The 21054-nt window shown below is 38.2% G+C and overlaps 1 protein-coding gene across 2 annotated transcripts in view; it reads left to right on the top strand.

Moving 5' to 3' along the window:
* The window catches only part of DENND5B (DENN domain containing 5B), a 213430-nt gene that overhangs the window by 150806 nt on the left and 41570 nt on the right, over positions 1 to 21054 (top strand). For both annotated transcript variants that reach the window (XM_032646315.1, XM_032646314.1), the window contains 5 exons: positions 1196 to 1346; positions 11323 to 11416; positions 15854 to 15985; positions 17267 to 17419; positions 18294 to 18372. In XM_032646315.1, the coding sequence (XP_032502206.1) occupies positions 1196 to 1346; positions 11323 to 11416; positions 15854 to 15985; positions 17267 to 17419; positions 18294 to 18372 (609 nt within the window). The remainder of the gene's footprint in view (positions 1 to 1195; positions 1347 to 11322; positions 11417 to 15853; positions 15986 to 17266; positions 17420 to 18293; positions 18373 to 21054) is intronic.

Below are 21054 nucleotides of genomic sequence, written 5' to 3' on the forward strand. Positions count from 1 at the left end.
TTAGGGTAATAATGCCTTCTGCACACATGCCTTAATGTTGCAAATGCAAACAACTGGCTGGGAGGCATCGATCTCACATAAGATGGTCTTAAGTAGCTCCATTTGACAAGAGTGAAATGTGTCATGGACAGACCCCTCCCCATCCAAAACAGAAATTTTTCTAGAGTATATATGGGGAAGAACCAGCAATACTCAATCTGCTGGTATTGAGTGGGGCAAAATAAACTGATTCTATGAAATATTGTAAAAATACCTGTTTACTTCTTTCTCTCAAATCCCAAGATTGGCGGTTCCCATGGTGTGTTCTGTTTATCACACAACCACACTTACTACTTGTTCTCCTTGCAGTAACCTCTAGTCAAGGGATGGGAGACCTAATCTTGCTTCACAAGTATTATATTTTTTCTTGAAAATTCAGTTGATAAAGGCATTTAAGATCAGATTTTTTACCAGAGAAATAGTTCACTGTTTCCTGGGCCTTTGAAACATCTCTCAACTTTATGTGGTTTTAAAATAGAAATGTTGAGTAATTCCTATTTTTTAACTCTGGCCTATTTTATTCTTCAAAAGGCAGCTTCTTATCCTCTGGACATTTTCTAAATGCCTGCTTATTTTATTTTTCTCTGCATTATGCCTTTTGATCTAATAAACACTCCTAAATGACTCCTACTAATGAGAATGTGTTGCTAAAAGTGAGGTGATAAACTTTACACAGTTTCTTGTTTTTACAAATGGAGAAGCATGAATATTTAATGGATCTTTGCACAAAGAAATAAAGTAACATAAGGCTACAGTGCTTGCTTTTTTCTTCCCTTTGTCTTTCAGCTCAAGGAGAATATTTTATTTGCCATCATTTTCTTTAATGTTGTACTTAGAACCATATTTTCATTAAGAATATTGAATTTCCCACTTAAGGGAAACTGTTTCAATACTAAATTATAGATTTTATTTTTTAACCCCGCTGCCCTGCTTTTGACAAATGCAGAAAATAGTATGAAAATGAATTATCTAGTATTTATTTAAAACTAACCTTTTTATACTTAACATTATACTGATTTCTGAAGAGCTTTTGTAAAAATCTATTTCAGACTATCAGAAAGGTTGAGTTTCTTGTCACCGCATGAATGGAGGAAGCATTACTTTTTAAGGTTTAGCCAATGAAATGTCTCTAATATGTTATGAATTTAATTTATAGTGCAGTCAATTGAGCAGCGACTGATGAAAATGGATCACACTGCAATCCACCCACATCTACTTGATATGAAAATTGGTCAAGGCAAATATGAGCAAGGATTCTTTCCAAAGTTACAGTCTGATGTCTTGGCAACAGGACCAGCTAATAACAAGTAAGCATGTTCTTCACTTGAGTAGTTGGTTGAAGGAGTGAATGAAGGGCGCAGTGCTCTAATGGGGAATGCTTAACTGTTAAACATTTTATCAGTCATTACTTTTTCAAAGACCAAATTAATCTGCTTGAAATATGAATTGACACTCAGTGAGTACTTGACTTTTAATTCCATCATGTAAGAAAATCCAAAGACTAGATATTTTTCTCTTGTTGAAGTAATGTGCACTTAGGAATAGTTTCATTTTAAATGACTGTGTTTTAAATATAATGCTAATACTGTCTAATGGAATTAGAAAAGTTATGCCTTCACTGTCTGTATTAGTTTCCTAGGACTGCTGTAACAAAGTACTATAAACTTGGTCGCTTAAAACGAGAGAAATTTATTCTTTCATAGTTCTGGAAGCTAGAAGTCCAAAATCAAGGTATTGGCAGCGCCATGCTGCCTCCAAGGCCTGTAGGAAAGGACCCTTCCTTGCCCCTTCCCACTTCTGGTAGTCCCAGGCATTGTTTGGCTTACAGGAGCATAACTCGGTCTCTGCCTCCTCTTCACAAGGCTACCATCCCTCTGTGTCTGTTCTCCTCTTGTAAGGACAACAGTTATGTTGGATTAGGGCCCACCCTAAATGCCCTCATCTTAACTTGATTACATGTGCAAAGATCCTCTTTCCAAATAAGGTGATATCCACAGGTGTTGGGATTAAGACTTCAGCATATCTTGGGGCTTCCCTGGTGGCTCAGTGGTTAAGAATCCGCCTGCCAATGCAGTGGACACTGGTTCAAGCCCTGGTCCAGGAAGATCCCACATGCCGCGGAGCAACTAAGCACATGCGCCAGAACTACGGAGCCTGTACTCTAGAGCTCATGAGCCACAAGTACTGAGCCCACGTGCCACAGCTGCTGAAACCCGTGTGCCTAGAGCCCGTGCTCCGCAACAAGAGAAACCACCACAATGAGAAGCCCACACACCGCGATGAAGAGTAGCTCCCTCTCGCTGCAACTAGAGAAAGCCCGCGCGCAGGAATGAAGACCCAACGCAGCCAAAATAAATAAATAAATTAATTAATTTAAAAAAAAAGACTTCAGCTTATCTTTTAGGGAGACACAATTCAACCCATGGCACCATTTTGTACTTTTAAGTATCAAGTGCAGAAATTACAAAACAACCAAAAATAAAGGTAAACCATATCATTTTTTATGGTAGATGATTCCACTCAGAAAATATCTGAATATGGTTAGAATTGAGAAGTTATTCGGATTTAGGGGAATTCTTGATTTTAGCTGAGCACAAGAATGTAATAAAGAAGGATTTTACAAGAAAAGAACTCAAAGGAGAGTATTAATGGGGAATATGGTAAGTTGGAAAGAAGTGTTTGAATTGGAAATCAGCAGTTCTGGAATTTAGTTCATTCCTGACCACTAACCAGCTTAGGATCCTTGGACAACTTGGAATCACTTGCCCCTTTTCTCATTTAATAACATTCTATAACATCTGTGATTTTATTAAAGAGGCTCAGAGAAGGAGAGGGAGGAGCCAGGCAGTGGCCAACAAATGAGATAGAAGACTGTGGTAGAGATTGGGTGTATAAAATGGAAGTGGCGTTGAGCCACCAGAATTGTCAGAAGGCAAGTAGAGAATCAGTGAGGGGAATAAGACAGGTGGAATTATGCCTTTTAACCTAAATGGCCCAATCTAAATAATAATATGCAAGTTCTTGAAAGATGGCTTTAAAGTATGATGTTTCTGTCTAACATATGATCTGCTGAGCTACATGTTGGAGAAGTTTTGGTACTTAACCTCTTTATTTCCCGTGATGATTGTCATGATTTTATTTGTCAGGAAAAAAAGAAAACTTAGAAATTATCTTTATCATATGTGATGGTAATGCTTGGTTTAATTTATTAAACACTATACTAAGCTAAGTATTGTGCTACTTGGAGTTTCTTGGGCTGCATATATATGTGGTAATATTTGTATATCTTGTGTTTGTATAGTTACTGTCCTATTTTTAATAACCTGAAGGAATGAAACCCTTACCGTTTTCCCAGCTAAAGGTGTTCCTTTAAATGTGTTTCTGAAATGTGTCAAAATTACTGATTCATTTAGGTCTACACGTGAGAAAACTACAGTGATAGCAAACACATCAAAGGAAAAAAGATGGTGTGTATGTATGAATTAAGGAAAACAGTTACAGTACTATATACATTGCTGTTTCCTTTGCTTTCAGAGTCTAGTACTGGCATACCTCAGAGATATTATGGTTTTGATTCCAGACCACCACAGTAAAGTGAATATCGCAATAAAGCAGGAAGTTTTTGGTTTCCTAGTGCATATAAAAGTTATGTTTACACTATGCTGTTGTCTATTAAGTGTAGAATAACATTATGTCTATTTTTTTTACATATACATATCTTAAAATACTTTATTGCTAAAAAATGCTAGCCGTCATCTGACAACACAGGGTTGCCACAAACTTTCAATCTGTAAAAAATGCAGTATCTTTGAAGTACAATAAAATGAGGTATGCTTGTATGTGTCATTATAAGTATCCGCCCCTTTTGAGATCTCAGTCAAAAAATTTGGAAATTTTCATCACTGCTTCACTTAAAGTAATTATCCTTCCTTGTAACCCATTTTTTCTGCTTTCAGAAAGCATTATCTTCCCTGCCAGTGGAGCCTTCTGTATTCCAAGAGAGTGTTGGTTGTGGAGATGCTGCTGATAATAACTAATATTATTAAGCCAGTCTGCACTAGCGTCTCTTCTGACTGCATTAGCTCATTGATCCTTATTATAAGCATATCCCTACATATAAAGCCTATATTGCTTTACCCATTTTATGATTGAGGCTCAGAGACAGTCAACAACTTGCTTCAAGATCACACAGTAGGAAGTGGTGAAACTAGGATTCAAACCTAGGTCTGCTGATTCAGGGGGCCAAGCACTTAACCATTGTACTACATATACTGCCTGGCTCTGTTACTCTAATATAAAGGTGACGTGTGCCTTTTGTTACTTCTGGAGTTGGATGTTTTGCTTTGGTAGCCCCCAAGAGATTTTGAATAGCCTAAAATATTGAACGTAAGAGAGTTTAGCAACAGCCTGTCATACCAGCCTAATGGTCTTTCAGAATGAAAGAGCCCTCAGATGCCTCACTTCTACCTCACACTGGGCTCTGTTAAGAGGGGTGGACCCGGGGCTTCCCTGGTGGCTCAGTGGTTGAGAGTCCGCCTGCCGATGCAGGGGACACGGGTTCGTGCCCCGGTCCGGCAGGATCCCACATTCCGTGGAGCGGCGAGGCCCGTGAGCCATGGCCGCTGAGCCTGCGCGTCCGGAGCCTGTGCTCTGCAACGGGAGAGGCCACAACAGTGAGAGGCCCGCCTACCGGAAAAAAAAAAAAAAGAAAAAGGAAAAGGGGTGAACCCAAAAGAAGATAGGGTAATAATTTGGGAAGCAAGATACATTCTCAGGCGCCATCTTGCTTCATGAAGAAAAGATTGAGATCAAATAGCCTAACCCCGAAGTAGTGTCATCGTTATATGTTGTTGGTAAGAGCACATTTTTGGGTTAATGGCAGGGTTAGGATTAGAACCCAGGTCTCCTTATTCCTGGCACCATGTTTATGGTGTCTCATTTATAAAAACTGTGGAAAGGTCTGGAAAATCTTAACCAGCATTCTTTTACGTATTTGGAAAAGGATCACTATGCAGTAAAGTTAAAGAATTATGGATTTTTTAAAAGCTTTATTTGATTGAACTCTTATTTAAATAGGTTGTTTGAACTTTAATGAAGACAGTAAAGGAGGATGATTCACTAGAAAGGTGGCCCCTCCTGTAGAAACGCAAGCGTTTATGCTAAAGTCTTGGGTAGGAAGGCTGTAGAGAGAATTTAATATGCTGCTTACAAGATGGAAGTAAATAGCTAATGACTGAAAATTTTACCTTACTTACCTTAGTTAATTTACAGGGTTTCACCTTCTGAAGAGCTATCCCTGCTTTTATAAACACTGAACTTAAAATGTGCTAAGAGATGTTGACCATTATGGGGATTCAGACTTTACAGATGATTGTACTGGATACAATGTTCTATTTTTCAGAAGTGAATGACTAGTCATCAGTTTATTCATTTTTTTCTTATGTTTATGAATTATCCTAATTTTTTGAATCAATTTGATATGAGTAGACTATTAATTTAAATGGTTTTTATTTCCTTTTGATAGCATTAGAGTGCTCATTCATTCATTTGGCAAATATTTATGGGACCCCCCTACTATATATGAGACACTGTCCTGTTCATTGGGAGTTTAGCAGTGAACAAAATAACAAAATCCCTGCTTTCAACATGAGGACGCAAACAAAAAAACTTAATATGTAAAATAAGTAACCTGTCAGAAAGCGATAAGGTTTGTGACGAAAAATAAAGGAAGGGAAAGGAAGTAAGGAGTGCTTAGAAGGGAAGATTTCAGTTTTCAAATGCCATATTTTATTGCTTTTAATCTTATATATAATCTCCCCATTTCCACACAGAGCCCCAAGCATTACATTTTCAGCTAGATTGTAGTCTGAAAGAGAATACATGTCAGAACTAATTACAGGGTAAAGGAATTTATAACCGTGCCTGTACAAATGGTTGATCAACTGTAAGAATTTCATACACTACTTACAAAGCAAAAGCAAATGAGCAGTCTTTAGCATTTCAGCAAATGTGGTCATCTTTGGTAAAATTATGCTTAGAAATGAGGTTTAGTAATGCAAAGAGTAAATTAATTACTTAACAAGACCAGGAATATGTGGACATCATAGTAATTTTCTTAAGTAGATGCTCATTTCCCTGTTTTGAAAATAAAATTAAACTGGGCGTTTTGTCTCACAGAGTGAGATGCTAGATATATCCTGTAAATTAATATTTATCCTTATCTTCTGTGCTTTTCCTCTTTGCCTGCCAGGAGAAATGTTCATCCATGTGTATTCTGCTCCTTCCTTTATTCATTATATAAGTTTATTAGCTGGTGTTTATAATCTATTTCATATTTTTACTATTTATTTGAACCACCTTGCCCAGTAACCCTAATTTTTTAAATCCCTGAACAAATTTTACTATCTTACACGGACTGTTTTTTGCTACAAGGCTGTTTCCAAGGCCTCCAGGTGTTTGTACATTGTATTACTTATATTTTACTCTTCCTCTTTATTTATTATATAAGTTCATCTGCTGGTATTTATATTTTGCTTCAGAGCTGTTAAAAAAATATTCATGACACTTGTTGAAGATGGTAAGACAGACTTTATTCAAGGCGGAGGGGGACCTTTATTCAAGGTATAGGGACCACCGCGATGGGGTCTTGCAGTGGAGAGGGAGATTAGAGGCTTCTCTGAATACTGCATGGACAAGTGGGAATTTATCACCAAGGAGCAGAGTGGAGGTCAGTGGATAGAAAATTACTAAGAGGAAACATCATGGGTATGGGGGATTCTGACTAAACTGACCTAACAGGATTCTTGTGGAAGGCAGGCCTAGGTGATTAAACATCACCTGGGGGATGGTGGAGAATTCAGAACCTGATCAGGTATCCAGAATGATCATATAATGAGAGGGGTGATGGTTTCTGCTAAACTGACTTAGCTAGGTTCTTGCTAAAACTGAATTTTACAAAGAAGTGCACAGATGGGCTTAGGAAAGGTTAGGAGTCTGACTAAAGTTTGGTCAAGCAGAGAATCTTTGTCAGTGTCTTGATATGCTTTTTTTCTGGATCTTCCTTTTCAGTCACCCAATTCTCTTTGTATCCTGTTTACAATCTTTTATTGATCTTTTGCTTTAGGGACATTTCCAAGGATTCTACTTCAAAGATCTGTCACTAGATCTTTGTACCTTTTTTTTCCTGCTATAAACCCTATTCTTTAAAAACAAACAAACACACACTATTTTAAGAGGGGTTACCTTCCTTTGCTACCATTTTTATAATAATTATTCAGTGTTCCTCTAAATAGCAGACTGAAATGAGATGATTCGTCAGTTTGAAACCAAAGCCATGCATAAATTATTTAAAAAGCAACAAAAGAAGCAGCATTCTCATTTTAAGCTCTTTGTAAATTGGATACTTCATTAATAAGAAAATTTTAAATTGTGAATTGTCAGTAATGCAGTATGACTTTCGCTGAATGGCAAAAGTATAAATTCATTTCTTAACTCATGTATAGCTCTGTGCTGTCAGAGATATACTCAAGAGTAGATATTTCTAGAACAGTACAATGAATACAGTCATGGGGATGATAAGTCAAGACCTGAGAAATCGTTTTAAATAGTTTGATATATGAAGAAAACATAGGCAGAGCACTCTTTGACATAAATAGTAGCAATATTTTTTAGATCTGTCTCCAAAAGCAAAGGAAATAAAAGCAAAAATAAATAAGACCTAATTAAACTTAAAAACTTTTGCATAGCAAAGGAAACCATCAACAAAACCAAAATACAACCTACTGAATGGGAGAAAATATTTGCAAATGATATGACCAATAAGGAATTAATATCCAACATAAATAAACAGCTCATACAACTCAACATCAAAAAAACAAACAACCCAATTAAAAAATGGGCAGAGGACCTCAATAGACATTTTTCCAAAGAAGACATACACAGATGGCCAACAGGCACAGGAAAGATGCTCAACATCATTAATCATCAAAGAAGTGCAAATTAAAACCAGAGAGGTATCAGTTCACACCTGTCAAAATGGCTGTTATCAAGAGGACCACAAATAACAAATGTTGGTGAGGATGTGGAGAAAATGGAACCCTCGTGCACTATTGGTGGGAACGTAATCAGTGAGGTCACTAAGGAAAACAGTATGGAGGTTTCTTAAAAAACTAAAAATAGAACTATTTTATAGTTCTATTGCTATATTTTATAGCATTTCCACTTCTGGGTATTTACCTGAAAAAACAGAAAACACTAATTCGAAAAGATACATGCACCCCAATTTATTTATTTTTGTTTGCATCGGGTCTTAATTGTGGCACGTGGGATCTTTTGTTGTGGCATGCGTGCTTCTCTCTAGTTGTGGCACGCAACTATAAAAATAAATAAATGTTCATAGCAGCATTATTTATAATTGCCAAGATATGAAAGCAACCTAAGTGTCCATCAACAGATGAATGGATACAGAAGATGTGATGTGTGTGTGTGTGTACACACACACACACACACACACACACATACACACATACACACAATGGAATATCACTCAGCCATAAAAAAGAATGAAAGGGCTTCCCTGGTGGCGCAGTGGTTGAGAGTCCGCCTGCCGATGCAGGGGACACGGGGTCATGCCCCGATCTGGGAAGATCCCACATGCCGCGGAGCAGCTGGGCCCGTGAGCCATGGCCACTGAGCCTGCGCGTCTGGAGCCTGTGCTCCGTGGCAGGAGAGGCCACAACAGTGAGAGGCCCGCATACTGCAAAAAAAAAAAAAAAGAAAAAGAAAATTTGCAACAACATGGATGGACATGGAGGGTATTATGCTAAGTGAAATAAGTCAGAGAAAGACAAATAATGATATCACTTATATGTGGAATCTAAAAAATAAAACAAATTAGTGAACATAACAAAACAGATTCACAGATACAGAGAACAAACTAGTGGTTACCAGTGGGGAGAGCAAAGCAGGGAGGGACAAGATAAGAGGAGGGAATTAAGAAGTACAAACTACTATGCACAAAATAAATGTGCTACAAGGATAATACTGTACAACACAGGAAATGTAGCCAATATTTTATAATAACTGTAAATGGAATATGACCTTTAAAAATTGTGACTCACTTTGGGACTTCCCTGGTGGTCCAGTGGCTAAGAATCTGCCTTCCAATTCAGGGGACACTGGTTCGATCCCTGGTCAGGGAACTAAGATCCCACATGCCGCAGGGCAACTAAGCCCGTGTGCCACAACTAGAGAGAAGCACACACACCACAACAAAAGATCCCACATGCCACAACTAAGACCTGATGCAAACAAAACTAAATAAATAAAATTTTTTAACTAAAAAAAATAATAAAAATTGTGAATCACTTTGTTGTATACCTGAAACTTGTATAATATTGTATATCAACTATACCTCAATAAAAATTAATTGTAAATAAAACCACCTATAATGCCATCACCATGAGATGTTAACATTTGGTTTTATGCCCTTCCATTGCATGGATCCTGATATGTGTGCATGTCCATACTTACTTTGTTTTGTTTTTTACAAAAGTAGAAAATGCTTACACAGTGTTGTATCCTGCTTTTTCATTCATTATTGTATCATGAGTACTCTCCCATATTATTGATATTCCTAGTAACTTAATTTTTTTAAATGACTATATGATGTTTCATTATATAGCACCTCCTACTGTTGAACATTTGGGTTGCTTTGAGCACATTTACTTGATTCTAAGTAACTGTTGGTTGTAAGATCTTCTATTAATTCAAAAGCTTTTTGGAAAAATTATACTTTAAACATGTATATGAAATAGAAGATTCATCCTAGTTTCAGGAACATTTAAAAGCCAAAATGTGAGTCTTAGAATAATGGAAACACAGAATTGGTTATTGCATATATGCTGTGATGAACGTCTATAAACCTAAATATTAGACTGTGTCTCTGATTACATTTATTTAGGGTATATTTATAGAAGGGGCAGGTGATGTAGCTGACTCTGCAATAACATGACTGAAAGACATGATACCAACCCTTCAAGCGTTTATAGTAGAGAGGATTGTATAGAAAATAGAGATAAGTAATTATAACACACTGTGATAAATGCTACAATTGGAGAGTATAAGAGGGGTAGCTAATTTAGATTTGGAAGAACCATAGAAGACTTCCTGTGTAGCATCTAAAGCTGTCTGAGAGATGAATAGAAGTTGGGAGAAAACTTCATCTTCAAAGGCTCAAAGGTGAGAGAGCTTATCCCATTGGAAGCACTGAAGTAGTTGAAGACAACTGGAGTTTTAAGGTAGAAAGGGTGATCAGCAGAGAGTTTAAGTAAGCTAAGAATTGAAGAATAGCCATTGGATTGGCAGTGAGGGCTATAAATGGCTTCAAGAGCATTTTCAGGGGAAGAAGCTGATTTGAGATGAACAAAATATCCAAAGATAAATAAGTAGAGGCCTTACATCTAAACTTTTCTTAAGAATGTTTACATGAGAAGAGTGAAGAAACAGATTTAAATGTAACTATCGAATGTCGAAAGAGACCAGCATACTTGTAAGCTGAAGGGCAATACTCAGTTGAGAGAGAAAAATTGGAGATATGGCACAGGAGGTTTCTAATGGAGCAGATTGGAGAAGGCAAGAGAAAACTGGTCAGGGATCCTGGTGGAAGCAATAGTTGTGGCCAATATACATTATACTTTGGGATTAGAAGAAAGATGAGGGGTTTGCGTGTGTGCATCATTGAAGTAGAGAGTAGGAAGAGGGAGGCAAGGCTGGGTCATCAGTTGAGTGGAGGCACTTGAGGATAAAGTGAGAGGTTTGGGAATGGGGAGCAGGGGAAAGTTGATAAAGGGCAGGTAAAGTGATTCATGGTAGTCATGAGGGAGATCAATAACTAATTTGCATGGATATTTTAAAAGGAAGTGAGAGGGTAGTCCCTATCCAGGTTTGGGGTTCTGTTGGGCAGATAAGGTGGAAAAGAGAAGATCATTACAGCTACTGTGCATTTTTTAACCTTGGTTTCAACAAAGCATTGATTGTGGTGGTGATTGCATATCTCTATGAATATACTAAAAACCATTGAATTGGATACCTTAAATGGGTGAATTGTATGTATCTAAATTACATCTCAATAAAGCTGCTATATATTTTTAAAAAGAATTGATTGAAAAATAAGTATTGTTGGTCTTTGGTTTTCAACAGTACATTCTTTCTATTTTAAAGACAAGTGATCACATTTTTTTTTGTTGGGTTGTTTCTTTTAACCTACCCCTTCTGTTCTTTCAGTCGCTGGGTAAGTCGGAGTGCCACTGCACAGCGCCGGAAAGACCGCCTTCGCCAACATTCCGAGCACGTCGGGCTGGACAACGACTTGAGGGAGGTATGTGGGCGGCCCTCCCGGGATGCCTTGATGCAAGAGCTGTGAACTAGGCTTACTTAGCCCAGCAGGTGTCATTGTGTAGGTTCTTTTGTGTTCTTCTAAAAGAATCGGTTCAATTATGTTTTAAAATAGTAATCCTTTTATACTGACATAGCTGAAAGCACCTTTTTTTCCATTTTTTGTAATTTTAATACATCTAAAATAAGGCTGTAAAACAAGTCGCCCTGTGTACCACACCAAGTAAAGGCTAAGCTTAGGATACATTTTTGGTCAGTGTGTCTCCCACAGGGAAAAAAAGCTATAAGAAGCATAGACTTTCTAAGTTTCAAGCATAATTTAAACTTAGTAAGTAAAGATACATTTGCCTGTGCTTTGTCCTTGGCTTGCTGACACCATTTTTAGGAGTGTTTTAAAATTATTTTAAATTGAGATCCTTATGCTTTATTTGTACTACTTGAAAACAAAACGGTAATTACACATTTGAATAATGATAAGTAAGTTTTTATTTTTTATTGTGATCAAAAGAAAATGCAGTCAGAAGATCCATTAACTATTTTCTAAATCAGATGGGTAGAAATAAAGCAGAAAACAGCATTCCAAGTATGTGTTCATGTATATATATATGATTTTAAACATTTTCTTAAGAACTGACGCATAGCCTGTCTACTGCTTTTCTTTTGTGCTGCTGTATTTCTTCTCTCCCTTCCCTTCTGCTGTGACTTTATCATATGCATGCTTGTTTTGCAGTCTCTTTCTCCCTGTCCTTTTCTTTTTTTGCTTTTCTGTCATTGGCACTTCTCCATCCTCTTAGCCTTCCGGGGAACTTGTGGTCTGTCAGAACTCCATGGCATTCTGGGAGTGGGATCAGGGTCCACCTCCTCCTGCACGGCTTCCTAAAAAATCCTTCTCTGAGTGCTGCCTGGTATGTTCTATGCCTGAAAGTGCTTTGCAGATGTTCCTGAACCTTGTCTTTGGTGTTCCTCGAGTCATCCACGTGTATGAGTGCACATAGCTCTAGAATGCCTCACATCACCTTGTGACGTGAACTGTTAGCTCTCCACTTCCTTTAGTGATTGGTACCTTTTCATGGTGGTGTGCGCTAACAAGAGTAATTCTATACCATTGGCAGATAAAACTGATTATTTGAATTCCCTGTCAGTGGTATTTTTGAGGGGGAAAGGGGGGACTAGATTTAACACAATTGTTTTTCTTCCAAAGGGGAAGTACATTAAATATTCAAATTTTATTTAAGCATTTTGCAAAAGTGCAGAAGTGATTCATTTTCAAACAGCTTTTCTTTTGCCGAGTTTTATCTCCACAGTGTTTTTTTTTTTTGCAGTACGCGGGCCTCTCACTGTTGTGGCCTCTCCCATTGTGGAGCACAGGTTCAGCGGCCATGGCTCTGCCGCTCTGCGGCATGTAGAATCTTCCCGGACCGGGGCACAAACCCATGTCCCCTGCATCGGCAGGCGGACTCTTAACCACTGAGCCACCAGGGAAGCCCCTCCACAGTGTTTTAATTTACCTTCCTTATTCCTGGTCTGTATTTTATATGGTCAGAAAATCAGATCATCAATATAGAATCTTAGTGCTAAGAGGAACATTTGAGGTAACTTTGTCCAACTTGACATGATTTAACTGAAGTCTGAGAGGCTTGCCTAAAGTTAAATGGACACACAAAGTCAGGCCTAGGCCCACAGGCCAGGCCTCCTTACTCCAAGCCAGTGCTCTTCCCAGTAACCCTGTACACTGAGTTGCACTGAACAGCTACTCACCTGAGGGCCAGAGTTACTTAGGACTCCCGGTTGTATTTTTTCCCGTAACGACATATTAATATAAATTTACTTAACTTTACAGTGGTCTGCTCTTCACAAGCTCCATGCTGGTTAGAGGCACAGTGTGTTTATTAGAAAATTCAGGGAAAGCCTGTACTAAAGAGCAGTTATTTCAGTGTTTACTGAATAATAGGATATATTTTCATAGGTAGCTGCTACTGATTTGCTTTTGGCTTAGGCAAAAACGACAAAGAGCATAGTAAAAATCTCAGAAGAAACCTGGAGTGACTTCCCTCTGTAGGGAAATCGACTTTATTATAAAACCAGTCCTTGTGAAAGATTTCTTTCTTCTCAGTTTTTTATCTTAAAATACACCTTTTCTTCCAGCGACCCCAAAGAAAATTACATTCTTATCATCACTTGTTTACTGTAAAGGCACTGCTCTATTTTTGTAGTATACAGGGGCAGCCTCACTGCTTGCTGTGAGGAAGGGCCTTGAGCCACCCCTGTATCCATTCTGTGCATGTCTGTGGAATGTTGCTTATTTTGTGGCTTCAGCAAAGGTGCTCAGAAGGAGAGTTTGCACGTGGCCCTGTGGAATTCACTGTTGGCTAATACTACATCTGCCCTGTATGTGCAGGGTGATTGGTGAATATGGCCACTAAAGGACAGCCCCATTCTAGCTTGCTGTCATTTATAAAATAGAACATAAACTTTAAACAGTGCTTAATTTTTAATCCAATTACTGACTTTAAAAAATCTAATTATGCATATTTTTCAGAAAAAAGAAAAATGCCTGTGGCTTCTTCCTAGCCTCTTGCCTGACCATGTACCTCACTTCTTTCCTTGTAGCCAGTGTATTTCTTCCTAAGCCAAGTTTAATACTTAACCCTTCTTGAGAATTGAGTGTTGTAGTGGGTCTCTCTGCATTTGCACAAGTCCTAAAGACGGAGGAATTGAGGCTGGGGGAGAAACAGAACTCTATTAACATTTAACAGTTAACATTTGTTTTTACCAACTATTTATCTCTAATTTGTAATATTCCAGTTAACATTAGTAAAACCTGAAATAATAGGAAATGCAGGTATTATAATCTCATATATGATCCCTGTCTTATACAGGTTTGTTTTTCTGAAACTTTTCATTTCCTGATTTTATTTATGTGAACATTAACCTTCAGGATGTTTGCTAGACCTTGTTACAGTTAATTTCCCTAGTGGTGATAATTGACTCTCATTGTCAATTTTTCCTGTTTCTTTGACCCTCTAAAAAAGATTTGAAGCGGAAAGAAGTATACACAGCTGTTACAGAAACTAAATTCTTGCAGAGTTCATTTCAGTTTTTAATCTGTTCTTAAAATAATTACACTGGAAAAGAGATTATTTTGTTAATGCTGCCTTTCGTCAGGAGGGCTGGTAGAAGTAGAAGGTAAATGGATTCATTGAATCCCTAGTTGATGAGATTTTTAACGAATTGTACTAGATTTAGCAGGTTATTTTTCTTCCAAGGGGGAATGTATTAAATGTGCAAACTCTCTTTTATTTAAAGAATGCAAAGGATTTTACACATCTTTTTCTTATAATATCAAATTTCCCCTTAAGATAGAAAAGATAGACTTCACATATGTATCTGTGGGAGGATGTGCTGGCTTGCAATCTCTCTCTCTCTCCAATAAACTGCTGGTTTTACTGTATAATTTAGAGCAATTATTCTCTAAATATGGACCTAAGAAGACACTTAGACTTTTTGGAGATTCTGCCCTGTGGTCCTGACAAACATAAGGTATCTGATGAGCTTTTGCAGGTACCACAGAAAGAAGAGAGACAACAGCTGTCCTGCGCTAATTACGTGTAGTGATTTTTTTTTTTTTTCCTGGAAGTTCACTAATCAAAGCTCAAGAGCAGTGGTCTGAGTTTCTGTGGTCCTCTCTGAGCCATCGATGTCTCCTAAAATGATATTTCTGCTTTCTTTTGACTGTGGAACAAGGCAAAGGAGGGATGTAGCAAAATGTCTTGGAAACAAGAGGCCTCCTCCTGCATTTGGAGCACATACTTTTCAGAGTGATCTCATAGCTTTCTGTGAGGCAGGTGGGCTTGTTTTATGCCCATTTTATGAATAAGCAGATATGCCTGAGGTCATAAAATTGGTTGCAACCATTTTCCAGAGTTCCTGATTTTACTGTTGTGACTTGATTAGAGCAAAGGGTTGGGTTGGACAGCACTGCCCAAGAGGTTAGAAGCATGTCAAGGCTCTTGTTTTGTGGGGAGATGGGTGGAGGAAACCAGTGATCTGAGAATCACTGGGTTCCTGGAGAGCCTTGGATTTGTTATTCAGACATGCAAATTTTTCCATCCCAGCCATGATCCTGACTAATCACACCCCTGGGTATTCCCAATAAAAAGACTGAACTAGATGAAACTCCATCTCATTTTGAATGAGTTTTTACTTGGTGTGGCTTCTGTCACTCTTCTTTTCACGGGGCTAACAGTAGAGGGGGTAGGAATACCTTCTGCCTTTCAGTGTGCTAAACCTTGAACTGCTGTTGCATGTATACACTTATGGCCTTTTTTTGCATCTTGTTGTTCCCGCACTTGTTTGTAAGGTTAAGTAGGTCAGAAGAATATCTGATGTTTATGCATTAAAAATACTCTTTAATTTTTAGAAATACATGCAAGAGGCACGAAGTTTAGGAAAAACCCTGAGGCAACCCAAATTGTCAGACCTCTCTCCTGCAGTGATTGCACAAACCAACTGGAAATTTGTAGAAGGCTTATTAAAAGAATGTAGAATGAAGGTATGTATTACTCCCTGTGCAGGACAGTGTACATTCATGTTCAATCCATGTATGAAGCTAAGATGAGCTGAGCCAACCCCCACTTGAGCCTGTAGCTTCCCTAGAAGGACACTTTTACTGGGGCATAAACCTCATGTGCTCTTTACTGAGGGCATGAACCTCCACGGGTTCTGTTACCCACAGAATCAGTGACATGGGAGCCCTGCATGGTTTTTCTCACCTTTCAGCCATTGTTGTCTTCCTCTCCAACATGACAGATATTAAGCCAGTTAGAAGTTGTGTCAGGGATGTCGTCATCTTATGTGAAAGGCAACACATTTTTTTGTATGTGTTTATACGTGTCTCTGTGTGCACCTGTGTAGAACCTTATCTGTGCTCATATGTGTGTGCGTATATCCATAAAGAAGAAGACCTTAGCTGTGTTGTAGGTTTGTGTATATTACACATGAGCCTCCTCTCAGACATCTGTGTTTATCAGAGGTAGCAATACAAATTGACAAAACTCAGAACATCATTTTAGCCAATAACTTCATTCATTTATTTGACAGTCATTTCTTGAGTACCTTCTCTGTATTCAGTAAATGCAGTATTTTAGCATCAGCTTACAATGCTGAATCACACAGACAAGGTCCTTGCCTAGAGGAACTAGATTCTCTCTCACTTTACATTTTATGAGGGCAGCTAAGTCTGCTGTAACTTAACTTAGTTGAAACTGACTTCCATTTCCTTTCCATTTTCTGGTACATACTCATAGCAGAGAAGAGATGAAAGAGAAAAAGAGGAAGGAAAAAAAGAGGTCTGCTTCACTCACAAATTAGACAGCTCTGAAAAAATTTAGAGCTGCCTGTTTGTATTGTGGTTTTTGCCTAAATGCAATCAGAACTAAGTGTGAATATCTTTAGTATGCTAAGATGAAGTGTGAGTTGTGGCAGGTTGGGGTTTCATATTCTATAGTATATTTTCTAGGCCTGGTGTAATCCCCCAATGTTATTCAAGTAAGTAATCTGAAAATTGTTGTACATAAACATTTACATGAGGATACTTTAAAATAGCATCAGAGTCTCTCTTTAGTGACTATTTCTCTGACAAAATAGTAAAAGTATACATAATATTACTTGTTAGTTGACCACAGAGATTAAGACACTTTTCCCAAGGTGATTCAAAATCTGCAGTTAGAAGTATAATGAAGGGGAACCCAGATCTCCTGATCCAGGAATTGACTTGATGGCTTTTGGGCTCACTGCTGGGGTTAACACTTGCGACCACATATGATGTTTTCAGACGAAACGCATGTTGGTGGAAAAGATGGGACACGAAGCAGTGGAACTGGGCCATGGGGAAGCAAACATAACCGGCTTGGAGGAGAACACCCTGATCGCCAGCCTCTGTGACCTGCTGGAAAGGATATGGAGCCATGGCTTGCAGGTCAAGCAGGTAACAGTCTCAGGAGGCCCTGGTGACAGGGCGAGTTAGGAGCTCTGTTAAGAAAAGTAACAAAAAGAAAAAGATACTATAAAAATTCAAGGTTATGTCCCTTTGTCACAGGATGACTAGAAATACGCCACAGGCATTTTAATTCCAGAAAAAGAAAATATAACCCATGATTAGCAGGCAGTTTGGGGCTCTTTTCTGGTAAACAGGAAAAGATAAAACAACACATTCACTGTGGAGGCTGTATCCCCTGTAGATTCCATTAAGTATCTGCTTTCATCGCTGTCCAAGAAAAAAATCTATTCACCAGAATTAACAGTTCTTTGCCATTTTAAGTCATCTGGTTATTCAAGGCAGAAACATAGATGATTTCTTTGCTTTTGTCCCTCATTTCCCTTTCTGTTTTTTTTTTTTTTTCTGTTCATCTTCCTCTCTGTCCCCTCTTCTCTTTCTCCTCTTGCCCCAGTTTTCTTCCCTCATTGCTACTGCATACATCCAAACATATTTTGCATACAGAAGTACATTCTGTGCTGCTGGAGCCTTTAATTCTGTGCTTGCTTGTGTGGCCAGTGTAGACAGCCCTAGTTACATACAACTAAGCAACAACTGAGCTGAAATCGGGAATTTCCTTGCCTGCACTTCTGCCCTTTGCTTAGCTGCCCTTCCCCAGGCTGTTGCCAGTCTTGTCAGTGAGGCAAAGGACGACCCTCACTACACATGGAGTGGGGTGCTCAGAATTTCACACAGCTAGGAATGGATGAGCTTGGGTCTCCCAGCTTCAAAAAATAGGCATTTCAGTGTGAATAGTTTTGATAAGTTATTTTTCGATGACTCATTTCTTATAAAATGAAAAACTTTATATGCCTTGTACTTTCAGGGGAAGTCAGCTTTGTGGTCACATTTAATTCAGTTTCAGGACAGAGAAGAGAAACAAGAGCACCTTGCAGAATCACCAGGTGAGAATTCATTGGCTTGATTGTTTCTACAGCACTGGCAGCAGTGAACCATGTGAAAAATCAGCACCTATGGCTTTGTCTCCACCTCTCTCAAGCTGACGCTCATCCCATCTTGGGGTAAAGTAGAAGGAGCAATATCACGTACTAGCTATGAGACCTGGGAAGAGTCCCTTGACCTTTCTGATCTTCAGCTTCCTCATCCACAAGATAGGGAAAATGATATTAGCCATGCCAAGGCTGTAGTGTTGATCCAATCAGAAAACATTTGAATACGTCTAATGAGTTGTAATCATAGATCATACAAGTAGTATACCTTATTCTCAGCAGTATTAGGGTGCGGTGTATACTGGTTTTTTCCTTAAATAAAAGTTTATTCACATCGTTAATCATCTTTCAGAGGAGAAAACATGTATATATGTTTCAAAAGTAGTCAGAAATCAGATTTCTTCTTCAGTTTATAACAAGACATCTCATGTTACAGTATCATGAGTCATTAGCTAATAATGGTAACATAACCATCTATTTCACAAAAAGTAGAAGTAACAGTGGAAAGCCAGTAGAAGTAAAATGTTTTATACTGAGTCAGCTATTTGGGAACATTTTCTAAAATTATTGATTACTTTAGACATAGAAAAATGTGAAAAAAAAAAGTTTTATTTTTTTAAAAACTCATAAGCCCACCACCAGCGTAAGAAATAAAGCATTGCAAATATGATTGAACCACCCTATTTCCATTCCCCTCACTGCCCCTAGAGGGCAATACTACCCTAAATGTGGTGTTTATTGTTGGAAACCTAGTTTTTCAATGTATCCAATAAAACAGCTAGGAATATGAATTTGATACTACATTGCCCTGGAGTCCCTCTAAACAGAATGTCAAGGTTCTGATGTCCCGGGATATAACTGTATTTATAAAGATTTAGATCGAGTTTAAAAGCATTCTCTAGTGTCCATCTATCTCCGTTGTCCATTTTTCTATTGACAAAGTAAAAGTGCATTGGCATATTCCCTGAAACGATCTCTAATGTTTACCCACGTTCATAGAAGATTTAGCTGTTCAGATGTAAGGCCATAACCAAGGTAGTTTACCCTAATTAGAATAAATAAATTCCTAGGAAGAAATAACCATTTGTAGGATGTAATGTTGCAAAGCCAAGCTCAGTTAAGCAGGGAGGTGGAAGCATTTGACTCTTGTGCTGAACAGGCATGTGAGAATGTCCAGCTGTTAAAGTGAGCAGCTACCAGGCAACACCAGCAAGTTCATGGCTTTGAATGGTCAAATTGTGGGTGGTTGAGCTAGAGACCAGAGACTCAGCTGTTTGCAGGGCCTTTCAGTCAGTTAGTAACGACACCAGTAAAACTCTGAAGTCAAGGCTCAGAAATATGGAATGTGTCAAAGCCTCATGCAGTCCCTGTGCTGCACTGCCAGGTGTCAGTGAAGGGCTGGAGATCTAAGAACGAACATAAGCTAAATATTGTACTGATCCTATGTAGGATTAATGTAAGCTGTGTAGCTTTTGAAATCAAATTTATTGTCTGTTTGAAGGGGTGGGTTTGATAAATATTGCTCTAACACTTCTGATAATTCAGCCCACAAAGTTAGGACTTAAAAAGATGACAGTGTGAAATGTATTTGAAAAAATCAGTTTAAAAGAAAAATCATTCATTGTTGAGAAACAGTGTGTTCTAATTATTTAGAAATTAGCAGTTACTGACTTTAATGATTTTAAATCTGGGTATTTGTTTTTTTCCCCAAAACATACTTTTTGTTTGCCAACTACTTAGCTTCCTAATTAATGGCAGTAAACAGTCTGCATCTTCATATTAAGGAAAGATCCTCCAAGTCCTTAGAGATTCACAGTGGGTTTGAAGACAGCTCTTATTAGCATCGAGCCAGGATGAGATTAGGTGATAGATCATTACTATTCTTTCAGAAGCAGCAGTAAACAGGAATCAGACATTTTAAGGGTTGCAGAAGAATGGAAAAGATCTGTCTTAGTAAGAGGACCATAGCAGGGTAGACTGTCTTGAAATTTTTTTAAGAGATTTGATTTTTATAGCAGTTTTAGATTCATGGCAATATTCAAGAGATGGTTCAGAGATTTCCCCTGTAGCCTCTGCCCCTACACATGCATAGCCTCCCTCATTATCATCATCCTCCACCAGAGTAGTACGTTGCTTACAGTTGATGAACATACATTGACATATAGTAACCCTAAGCCCATAGTTTATTTACATTAGGATTCACTCTTGATGTGTTGTGCAGACTGTGGGTTTAAACAAATACATGTTAATGACATGGACCTACCATTGTGGTATCATATAGAGTACCTTCACTGTCCTAATAATGGTGTGTTCCTCCTAATTATCCCTCCCTCTCCTCTAACCCCTGTCAACCACTGATCTTTTTAACTGTCTCCATAGTCTTGCCTTATCCAGAATGTCATATAGTTGAAGTCATATAGTATGAGGCCTTTTCAGATTGGCTTCTTTCACTTAGTAATATACATTTAAGTTTCCTCCATGTCTTTTAAAACTGTCTTAATTTTGACCTAGTCAAATTTTGACCAAGTCACTGTACCTAGTAGTTAAAAGTCCTATTTTAGAGAAAAGATCTCAGAATGCAATTGATTCTAGAAAGAGGACTGTTGTTGACATATCACCCCAAAGTTCCTGCCCTTA

This window comes from Phocoena sinus, chromosome 10, assembly GCF_008692025.1.
Source record: "Phocoena sinus isolate mPhoSin1 chromosome 10, mPhoSin1.pri, whole genome shotgun sequence".
Classification (NCBI taxonomy): domain Eukaryota; kingdom Metazoa; phylum Chordata; class Mammalia; order Artiodactyla; family Phocoenidae; genus Phocoena; species Phocoena sinus.